Below are 12,413 nucleotides of genomic sequence, written 5' to 3' on the forward strand. Positions count from 1 at the left end.
AAAAAAAAAAAAAAGAAATGATAGGATGGAGATTAGGGGAAATTTTTAAGAATTATATTTATTGGAAAAACATACAAGAAATTTAGGAAAAAATTATACATACGCCTTTAAAACATGTCAACATAAATGAAACAAATCAGTAGTCAATAATGAAAATTTCTGTGAAAGACAATGTCAATCTTTCTGGGTTCCAGTTTTGGGTAGGCCTCTTTGATTCCCCATTTTCTTTTAGACCTACTAGGTTCACCTACATGCATGTTAATACATCTTCCTATCTATATATTCATTATACTATCATAGAGTATTCGAGGTAAGAGAGAATCTTATTCTTCAACCTCTCTAAAATCCTTCCCATAAAATATTTGCAATGAAGAGAGTAGTTTTAAAGTTTCTCTCTTAACCTTCTTCTCACTAGGCCAGACTACGGAAATTTATCCAATATTTTTTTTCAAATAGCCAGTTTCCCATGCAGATAATTATCTGATAGCCTTTTGTGACAGCACAACATTCCTTTCTAGGTTGATTGCATAAATTGAATATAATAGTGTATATTCTGTAATATACAGTGTAATATATCTGACATAAAGTAGACTGTGGTATATGTGCTGCTTCTATTTCTTGCATATCACTCCCCTTTAATATGTTTGCCGTTACATATTTATAGTTCTGAAACCAGAGGAAATATCAGTATTTATAGAAGATGGTGCTGGAATAGTTTTATATGGAGATTTTTTTAAATTGTGGTAAACTATACATAATGTAAAATTTACAATTTTAACCATTTTTAAGTGTATACTTCAGTAGCAATGATGTACATTCATATTTTTATGCTATGATTACCACCATCCATCTCTAGAACTTTATTCATCTTCCAAAACTGAAATGATATATGCATTGAATGAATACTCTTGCTCCCAATCCCTGGTCCCTGATAACCCCCATTCTCTTTTCCATCTCTGTGAATTTGACTTTTCTAGATTCCTCATATAAATAGAATCATGTAGTATTTGTCTTTTTGCGACTGTCTTATTTTGCTAAGCATAATGTCTCCAAGGTTTATCCATGCTGTTGCGTATGACAGTATTTCCTTATAAGGCTAAAGAATATTCCATTGTATGATTATGCCACATTTTGTTTATCCACTAATTTGTCTATGGACAATTTGATTGCTTCCATCTTTTGGCTATTGTAAATAATGCTCTTATGAACATAGGTGGTTGAATATCTGAGTCTCTGCTTTCAATTCTTTTGGGCATATGAGCAAAAGTGGAATTATTGGATTCTGTGGTAATCTATGTTCAATTTTTTAAGGAACTGTCATACTGTTTTCCACAGTGACTGCCACAAGTTTACATTCCCACCGAAACTGAACAGGGGTTGGAATCTAGCCACATCTTTTAAGATCTTTAAATACATTTTTCCCTTCTATATGGGAGGATAATGAATTGAAGAAAATGGGAAGGGCTAGATGAACTTCAAAGTTTCCACCTGTCTTGTCATCTGTGCTGCATTGCTTTAAAATAATAACTTACTGAGTAGTTTTCTGCTTTCCCAAAACAGTTAATAAAACTTTTATCAATATGTGCTGTGATAGTTAATACTAAGAGTCAACTTGATTGGATGGAAGGGTACAAAGTATTAATCCTGGGTGTGTCTGTGTGGGTGTTGCCAAAAGAGATTAACATCTGAGTCAGTGAGCTGAGGAAGGCAGATCTACCCTTAATTTGGTGGGCACAATCTAATCAGCTTCCAGTGAATATAAAGCAGGAAGAAAAACAAACGTGAAAAGAAGAGACTGGCCTAGCCTCCTAGGCTACATCTTTCTCTGGTGCTGGACACTTCCTGTCCTCGAACACTGGACTCCAGGTTCTTCAGTTTTGAGACTCGGACTGGCTCTCTTTACTCCTCAAGCTTGCAGACAGCCTATTGTGAAACCTTGTGATCCTGTAGGTTAATACTTAATAAAGTCTCATATATATGAGTATATATAAATATATATATATTTAGAGAAAATATTAATATATATTATATATTACTTCATATATATATGTATTACATATATGAAGAGAAATGATAGGATGAAGATTAGGGAAAACTTTTAAGAATTATATTTATTGGAAAAACATACAAGAAATTTAAGAAAAAGAATTAGACATATGCCTTTAAAATATGTCAACATAAATGAAACAAATCAGTAATCAATAATGAAAATTTCTATGAAAGAGAGACAATGTCAATCTTTCTGGGTTCCAGTTTTGCACGCATATCTCTCTCTATATATATATATGCATATATATATATCCAGTGTTGCATGCATATATATGCATATATATGCATATATATGTATACACACATATATACTATTGGTACATATATATTTCAGTTTGCACTATATATAGTGTATATGCATGCACTATATCTATAGTGCAAACCGATATACATATATGCATATGTATATATAGGTGCACTATATATATAGTGCAAAATGAAATATATATATATACCAATTGTATATATGTGTGTATACACATATATATATACACACACACTATTGGTTCTGTCTCTCTAGAGGACCCTAATACACAGGCCAAATTTAATCTTTTAATATTTGTAGCTATATAATGTTCAACACATATGTGACCCCCATATTCTGCTGCTGACACTATGAGAATGAAATATCTGGATGATGAAGAGAGTATTTTATTCGTTTGTTGTTTGCATGTTGAAACTGGATCACAGCTAGAAGGATCTTGCCTTGAGTGAATTCCCTAGAAACAGACCTTGCCATGAAGATTTGTATGAAAGTGATTTACTGTGAAGTGCTCCCAGGAGAAACCATTAATGGAAGAGGGCAAGCCAAAAAGAGAAGGGAGGCAATCCAAGCAAGGGTACACTATTACAGTGTACTATTGTGAAGAAATAGGCCCATAGTCACTTTGGCTCAACCCTACAAGGGTACTCTGGAGATAAATTGGGTTACCACTCAAAATTGTTGTCATCAGGGCAAAGGGGGTACTATTTGAAAGGTCTAATCAGACATTTCCAGTTCTCCCATGCATGTAGGCAAAGACAGGTTCTAGCAGTCTGGGGAAACTCTCTAAAGAAATATGGTTATGGACTGGAGTGAAAGCACACTGGGAGTGTACATGAAAATGGCATAAGGGTCTATTTGCTTTAAAATAACTTACTGAGAATTAAGTTATTATTATAACTTACTTGAGGATGAGGCAGAGAACTGATAGCTCCTACCACAGCTTTTAATAAAAGGTAATATTTATGCTATGGTTTTGATATCTGACCCCTCCAGATTTCATGGTGAAATTTGATCCCCAGTGTTGAAGGTAGGGCCTAATGGGAGGGCTCTGGGTCATGGAGGTAAATTCCTCATGAATGGCATGGTGCTGTCCACATGGTAATGAGTTAGTTCTTATTCTATTAGTTCCAAAGGGAACTGGTTGCTTAAAAGAGTCTGGCACCTCCTGCTTCTCTCTCTTGCTTCCTCTCTTGCCATGCAATCTCTGCACATGTGGATTTCCCTTTCCTTTCCACCATAAGTGAAAGCCTCCTGAGGCCTCACCAGGAACAGATGCTGGCACCATGCTTCTTGTACAGCCTGCCAGAACCATGAGCTAATTAAACCTCTTCTCTTTATTAAGTTACTCAGCTCAGGTATTCCTTTACAGCAACACCAATGGACTAAGAGAATGGATCCTAAGAACACAGACAGGCAAGGTTGTGGTTGTGTGTGTGGTACAACATTTACTATAAATAACATGAAGAAAGAACTTTGTATCAAAACTTTATTTATTAAACAAAAAATGCACCATTGGAATAACATTTCTATAAAAAATGAATATGAGACTGTTCTACAGTGATTACAAAACCCCCTTTTCCTTGTGTAGTAGTATACAAGATCATGTGTAGAAACAGTCATTGTTTTAAACTGTAAGCAAGTTTCCTTCCTGGTAGAACAAGATTTACACTTAAATATTGCAATCACTAGTCTAATTTGGTTAACAATGCTAGAATCTGACAGTTTAAAGAAACTTTTTGTAGGCTCAAAATACCTTTTTGTTAAAAAAGGTGTTTTGCAACAACAAAAAATTTCTTTTCTCACTAAGGCTAGTTAAAGCTGTAGTATACCCATTTCTACCAAATAAACTTATCACTAGCACACTAACAATCTGTTTGAGTTGCAAAGCCCTTTGAATGAGTAGCACTGATCTGCAAAATGCTTTCAGAATTGTTTGGTGTTATCTTCTTTGAATGACCCTAAAAAGGGAGAAGGTGGTGATGATGGAACTTCAGTGAAAGCTTTGCCTGGACTAGACATCTCTTCATACTCAGCAATGGACAATTCATTTCCAAAGTGGTCCCTCTGAGATATGGAACACTGCAGCTTTAACAGCCGTATCTAGATCCCAACCCGATCTCCCTTTTTATCATAAATTATCCAAAAAGAAGCCACTCTAAATAATAAATTAAATATTACTTATAAAAAGTACATCCCATACCCACCCACCCTTCCCCCAAACAAGCTGACAATCCACAAAGTTCAGAATTGTCAGATTTACCCTACAATAATAAAAAACAGCATTTCTCCTCCTCTCCAACATTCCTTTCTTGCATCTGAAAATACACGTTCAGCACACAGTGAGATCCCTTGGCCCATGCCTCTGTGTTTATTAAATCTTGCAGAGTTTTGCTCTTGCTCTTCTACCAACAAAAATCACAGGATGACAATGTATAAAGGCTCTCTAGTGAGAACAAGAGAAAAAAGTCCTTCAGAGAGTGCAACTGGAAGTCTGCCAGGTGAACGTTATGCAATAGTGGCAACAAAGAGTCCAGATCAGTAGTAATATTCATTTGCTGATATGGGTGTGGTATTTTGTCTTTTACATAACCTCACTGACCAGGAAATAGGCATTTTTTTTCTCAAATCGATTCTTTTTGGCAACAGGTATTTAGATAGCAAGATACATTGAGGCATGGGTACACATATTTTGCATTGGAATGGAATATCATACAAAACACCTATCTATGATTTTCCAAAGTATTCAATTTAATTTTAAACACTGGACTCAAAAGCTTTTCTGTACAATACTAAAGTGATTTCTGAAAGTCACCAGAGAAATGCAAATTAAGAGTAAAATGTTGCTTTGAATGTGATTTACAAAAAGAGAGAGGGTGAAGACTTGAGTGTATGATTGCTTCTGCATCTCCAGGAAGTTGTGGGCTCTGTATTGTAAATAGTTATGAGCAGGCTAGGATAGTAACCTCTGGCCTACAGGACTGCCTGTGGTTGCATGAAGTAAACTGAGTGAAAGGGAAGGTAACCCTGCTCCACATCTATTTTAAAGTTCAGTTGATTTTGTTTTCTTTAAACACACCCGAAACTAGACAATTTTTCCATTTTTCCTTTTTTCATTGACTAGAAATGGACATTCCAAAACCATAAGAATTCTGGGACACAATTTTATCTAAAATGGTAAGATGTTATCTTTAGAAGTAACCTTTTGTTGTAATTACAGTCCAGCTGCTGTATCTGAGATACCATATTACATTTGGAGACAACCGTAAGATGATCATTTAAACAAAGTCAACAGAAGTACCCAAACGGTGGATAAGCATCAGCAATCATCTTCAAGCACAGACACCAATAGCTTCCAGAAATACCTGTACTTAAGAGATTCTTTATTGGAAAAGCCAATAAGTGCCAAACTTTTTAGTTTCAGAATGTTGTCTGAAACATCACACTAGCACAGGATGGCTCTCCTTGTGTAGCTGGAACCAAGGCAGGAGACTGAACATACACACCTAATTTTGAATAATCCTTATTTTGAAGAAACTAAGAATATGCCCAACAGGGATCCTTAATAAATCTCCACTTATATCACTGACTTGATATTTTTTTCAGATTGTTAAATTGAGTATGCATTTGATAATTCCCAAATGTAAAGTTTCATTATTTAAATATTCTAGAAGCTTGTATCTCTGTTATTCGAAGAGACAAGTATGACTGGTTTCTTATTGGCTATAATTCAGTACGAAACATTTAACTTTTGGCTAGAGCATAATCCAAATATTCTTTATACATTTGAACTATCTAAATTTTTCTAAGTTTCACAAATACAGAAATTTCTGCAGAGGAAAGAAAATAGCTTTCTTATTGGGGTGAAATACAAAGAAAAATACCATTTTTTTTTTTTAAAGAAGAGGCTCTTGCCTGACATTTCAGCACATTACAGGGCAGACCAGAGAATGCTCTGCCAAATATGACTTTCTTCTTTTTCAGGGAGAAATGAGTTCTGGTGGTAGAGCTGCTGGTTGGCTGTCAGGTATCACCCAATGGGAATCAGATTTATGAGCATAAAGAGTCCTGGATACCATGAACTAGACTCAGTAGGAGGAAGTCAGAGCTAGTTTACAGTATTCACAGGTTTCTTCTTGTCAAGAGATCAGTAGACTGGGAAATTAATAAGTTACCTGAAAACTTGGGCAGGAAATTGTATACATATATGAATCATTTGAGGGTAAAGGGAACAGAGTTATACAAAAGTTGTGGTGACATCACTGTATATTAATACTACCAGGTAAATGATACTGTAGTTTTTTGAGGATGTTTAAATTGATTGTATTATAGATTAAATGCATGGTGCTATTATTGGCATTGCCAGTTACTAAGATTAACCATTGTGTTTATTTAATGAAGAAAGTTTCAACAGCATGCAGCAGAAATGTAACTTCCACTGGAGACAAATAACATATATTTTAAATTGATTTTTAAAAATTTTATTTCCTAAATGATCTAGAAATTTGTGAAAATGATTGATCATCTATATTCTACAGATTGAAGGTGTGACTCAACCCCTAAAATCTGAGATGTGCAACCTATTCCAAACTGAGCACTCAGTATTACCCTCATGGGGGTCAAGTACCTAAACAGAATGTTCCATGTATGCTAGAATTAGAAAGGGGAGGTAGTAATTCTTAGGGCCTAGAGAAAGTTGGGCTAGCCCAATGAATATTTTCTTTTTTGAAGTAATGGATTATTTCTGAATAATTCAATATTATGTTAGGAAACACTTTATTCCAGGTCAGTAGAAGGTTGTCTACCTAAGTGCCCAGATGTTAAATAAGAGTAATCTGTCACATAGAATAACATCACATAGCTCTTCAGAAAGACTTCCAGAAAATCTGAGTAAATTGAATGAACACTCTTGTTGAAGGAACAAATTCGCAAATGGACCGGACTTTCTAATGAACCATTTGAACAGCCCTCTCTTTGACATCAGATTTTCTTCCCGACATAAAACTGTAAAAAAATAATCTGAATTATTACTTCTGTTACAGTGCCATTTTGCTCAAAATATTTTATTCAGGGATTCATATATAATTACCCACCTAATAAAAGGAGCTATTAGGTTGTAAAGATCCTATCCCTTCCATGCTCTTTTAAAATTATGACCTACTCAAGCTTGAAATCAAAGGCAGAGCTGAAAGGAATAATTCAGCTGAAACTCTCTCATTGGGTTTTCAAGTCACCTAACTGATAAATATGCAAACTAGCTCCCTTTTGGCCATTCAGCTACATAAACAGGGATTAACTCCAAATGCAGCTGAAAATTCAGAAACTAAAAGGCTGCACACAAAATGTTCTTAATTTTAGCTAGTTCCAAGCTGTAGATAAACATGGCAATAGAAATTTAAAACTGTAGTCCACAGTTTAAGATGCTGCTTTGAAAAGTATCTGCTGGATTTATGCGTCAAAAGTGTCAGGTGGCACCTATCCCTCTGCTTTCCCCTGACTCTGACACAGGTGTGGTGTAAAAGATTCCCTTAACAAAAGGGTCTGGTGGCCAATGCTTCCCAACACTGACCCTGTCTGTAGGCAGAGTTGGCATTCTTTAAGAGAAGATACTGTTAGAAGTTACCTTTTATATTCCTTCTCTTCCTCGGGGCCTGCTCTCAGGGAATCTGCCATTTCTATGGGAGTAGAAGACAGGCGACATTGGCCAGTGCACCATATGACATGTGGCGCTGGCCATTTCACCCAATGCTAGTTGCCAAGGAGAATTCAGGGAGGGATGGGGTGAAGGGATGGGGGCATTCTTCTGGCCAAACTCCTAAGGAAGATGGCCTTGGTGAAGCTTTGAAATTGCATCACAGTGTGGTATGGCACAAAAGCCACCCAAATTGAAAAGTGTCCTATTACAAGGTTAAGCATATAATTACCATATGTCTGAGAAGATTGCATATTATATCCTCTTTCTGGAAATGTACTGCTGCTGGCAGAATGCCACTAGTTGCAGATTTTTATGTTCCTGGACTCCTGACATACATATTAACCAAGGGTGGATTTACAAATACTTGCCAAAATAGGTGAATTTTTAGCCCCTCACTAATATCCACCACTTGTGCAAGATGAATGACTAAGTTACAAACATAAGCATTCTCTGCCTTTTGTTTGTTTACTCTTTACTTTTTGTGCTGTAAGGAAAACATCCAATCCTTTGGTGCTATGGCATGAGAGATTCCCATGGGTGCTTTGTATGTTAAAGTTGAAAACAAAATAGTGAACTTGCACTGGTTTGCCATGGCATGGTACAGGCTTAAATAATGCACTTGCATTTTGTAAGACTAGACCTACACATTAAACAACAGGCCTTGACAAAGGAAAACATAGGCATTAGTTATGACAGTGTGGTCACTGCAGTGGCAAAGGCCCAGGACTATTCTAGCAGCTTAAACTTTGACATTGCAGTGAAAATGCATCTTTGCTTTTGTTTAGGGACCTCATAGTCATCATTTGACAATTCCTGATGCCTATGAAAGAAGGAATGTTTATTCCTTCTGAACTGCTTCAGGATTTTCCTTAACTGAGTGGTCCTGATGGGTGACCACCTGTACACTGGTTAGAGTTCTTGGACACAGGTGTGCTGTTTATGAGTAATTGGTATGCTGCAAAGTTCCTGGAAAATTCACCTCATCCATTCAGAAATACATGTTAAAAGGCTGAGCCTGTGATGGCATTAAGCTGCTTCATAAGTCCTTCCAAACTTGCCATTTGTTCACTCAGATCATCCTGTTCATACACCTATAAAGAGAATGAGAGCCAAGAGTTAGTACCAAATATTGATCCATTTCTTTTATGAAGCCTGGGGCCACAGCTAGTTGGGGCACTTAGTTTTCTCAAGTCTGACCTAGAATACCACAGCCAGGGCTGTCCTCAGAATATATTCATTGAATGAAGATGCTGGTAATAAAACAGGGATAGTAAGAGATTGCATATTGTTTCACTCACTCCATCTCCATCTGTGACAAGGAAGAGGTTTCAGAGTCAAAAAGATTTGGTTTCAAATTAAGTTCTCCCAATTATTAGCTGTGTGGTCTTAGACAAGTGAGTGCACCTCTCTGATACATAATTTTCTTCATCTATAAAATGATAATGACATCTATTTCATAGGCTATTCTGAGCCTCCTGCGACATGTTTAGTGCCCATGATGGGGTCTGGCATATGGTGGATATTCAATACATCAGTTCTTGTTCCTCTTACTAGGTGACCCATCAAGATATGAACAGAATATTTTTTTCTCTGTGTCATGATATAGATACATTTTTTTTTTTGTATGTGAGAACTCAATGGGCTTTGCCTTGACCAGTGAAACTTCTGGGGATTATGACTTTAGTTTGTGTGTGGAAACAAAATTCATGCCCCAAATCAGAGTCGATCCTTTGTGGGACAATTTGAATGGTGGATAAAAGAAGAGGTTGAACTGCAGAATGCCTAATGAACTGTGACTAATTCACTCTGTAAAATCACTCACTGTAAGTCACTGTTATCATGTCAATAAGTAATAGGATTATTAGTTATCACAAATACCAGGTCACTAGGCTTAGGAATTCTGCTTCAGAAGGTATGGGAAGAACCTAGACATCCTTATTGAAAGAAAAATTCCCAGCTAGTTTTAACATCCAGATGGGGAAACAAGATATGACACTGATTTGAACCCCAGTCCTTTTATATACTTGCACATTTTATCTGAATTTGTCTCCTTACTTGTGAAATGAGAATAACAAGTTTGCCTTTTGAGGAGTTAGGAGGATTCAACAAGTCAGGGGCACTTACCAGCTGCCCAGTGGTAAGTGTTCAATAAATGTTAGTTTTATTTTTTTCCTTTCTTGAACATATTATTTGTTTTGACTTATACAGATGTTCTACTTATTATTCTTGGCTAGCGCATTCCATTGATTAAATGATTGAGCCAATGAGGCCTGAGCCATGATTTCTTGCTCTGCATAGGCCAAAACACATTCCTCTGTACCATGGTCAGAGATGTACATCTAATCTCGTCAAATCTCAAGAGAGCATTGATAGAATTTGCATGGGTGGGAGGTAGGCAAAAGCTACTCCAGCCACTGAAAAAGCAGCTCAAAATGTATGGTATTAATGTATGAGCTTCCTATAGAATTCTCAGCATGTCAGTGAATGATTTGGGCATACATCACCCAGCCTTCAGGGCTTAATAGGGGACTGAAAAGTTTCCAATTTGGCTAAAAGCCTGTTTATATACATACTACATATGTGTGTGTGTGTGTGTATGTGTATGTATGAGACAAGTTGAAGTAAGGGGATTACTAGGTAACTCATTTCCAAAATGTTTTCCTTGTCTGGTTGTTGTTCTCAAAGTGTCTAGATGTCATTGTACAATATGGCAACCACTAGCCACATGTAACTATTATATTCTTAAAATGTGCCTAAATTGAAATGTCTTTTACATGAAAAAGTGCGCACCAGTTTTGGAACAGTTAGTGCAAAAAAAGTAAAATATATTACTGACAATTTTAAATATTTATTGCATGTTGAGATGATAATATTTTGGAAATACTGGGTTAGATAAAAGGTATTAACTTCACCTGTTTATTTTTACATCTTTTAATGTAACTTCTAGTCAATTTAAAATTACACATTATATTTTCATAGGTAAATGCTGGTCTAGATTATTTGCCCTGTTTCTGTATTTCCTTTAATATGTATTTCTTACTGCTTTTAATAGTATACCTTTGGCTGCCATTCTTTAGAGTCAACCTTTAATGTAAAAATGGGCCTACCTGACATTATTCCTTATGAGATGAGATATTTCATGTGAACTTAGAAGTTTGGTTTTATTTGAGATGTGGCCACAAACCTTGATCCTAAACAGATATTGAAGTAAATAGCTATATTCTGACAAAAGTACATTAGAGTCTTATAAATTTGAATCTTTGAAAAGTATGTTAAGTATATAATACTCATCTGCCAAAACATTCACAGACACGTCCACATAGTCAGCTTCCTTGGTCTCTATGTAGTTAAAATATTTTATTGTTTGTAGTATTGAAAAAAATTAAGTCAAGAAAAATGTATTGTTCTTCACTCAGATGAAATGACTCTTTGTTTTTAACAACAACCAGATATCAAAAGAAAGTATAATTTTATAAAAAACCTGGTAGTTGCACTGCTTATAGAGGAGAGGACTGATTAAATGTGACCAACTTATTCCTTGATATTGTTATACATTTATTTTTCAATATATTGTTTGCAAATTTTGCAGAAGACTACATTTATGCATGAAAAAAAACAGAAGCTAGTTGGAAGGGTGGCAGATTATTCTCATTTCATAATTTATGCTTAAAAAACATCCAAATGTAATAACACAATAGAATTTTAATCTGCTCTTTCCATCTTTTTTCTCTTTTAGTGCCCTGATTTTTCAAGAATCTGATATGTTAATTCCTTAGGCTTCTTCTAAATGTTTTCTCTTGAATTATATTCAGAAACAACTAAAGTGTACTATAAATAGTTGTCTTTAGGCAACATCTTTTTGAATTTCCTTTATAGTGCATTTTTGGGATAAATGTTTTTTCTTAAAATTCTGATTTTTTCCCCTTCTTCATTGATGTTCCTTCTGAGTTTTCTAACTGGAACCCTTTTTAGCTTGTTTTCTCAGTAAAACTTTTTCTGTCTTTAATAAACTTTCCCTTCTTATTTTCTAAATATGTCATTTCCTTTTTGTATTACTTAAACTCCTTCAATTTTTTATTTTATATTTTCTTCTTCACAAATCTATACTTTTGGGTATTTTATGATCTCAGAAGTAACATATACAATTTCAAAAATATGTTTTTTTGTCACCATAGTTTTTAGTTCTAGAGAATAACTGTATAAGTTGGTGTAGTAATGTGCACCTGTAGTCTTAGCTATTTGGGAAATTGAGGCAGGAGAACTGCTCGAGCTAAGAAGTTCAGGGCTGTAGTGTACTACGATTGTGCCTGTGAATAGCCACTACACTCCAGCCTGGGGAACACAGCAAGACCCTGCCTCTTAAAAAAAAAGAAGAAGAAGAAAGAAGAAGGAAGAAGAAGGAAGAAG

The 12,413-nt window shown here is 35.5% G+C and overlaps 1 protein-coding gene across 1 annotated transcript in view; it reads right to left on the reverse strand.

The window, feature by feature from the left end:
- Positions 1 to 3,782: 3,782 nt before the first annotated feature.
- The window catches only part of DCC (DCC netrin 1 receptor), a 1,279,089-nt gene continuing 1,270,458 nt past the window's right edge, over positions 3,783 to 12,413 (reverse strand). The window contains exon 29 of the mRNA XM_011950993.1: positions 3,783 to 9,097. Coding sequence (XP_011806383.1) covers positions 9,008 to 9,097 — 90 coding nt within the window. The 3' untranslated portion in view covers positions 3,783 to 9,007. The remainder of the gene's footprint in view (positions 9,098 to 12,413) is intronic.

The sequence above is a fragment of the Colobus angolensis genome, unplaced genomic scaffold (assembly GCF_000951035.1).
Source record: "Colobus angolensis palliatus isolate OR3802 unplaced genomic scaffold, Cang.pa_1.0 Scaffold312, whole genome shotgun sequence".
NCBI classification, from domain to species: domain Eukaryota; kingdom Metazoa; phylum Chordata; class Mammalia; order Primates; family Cercopithecidae; genus Colobus; species Colobus angolensis.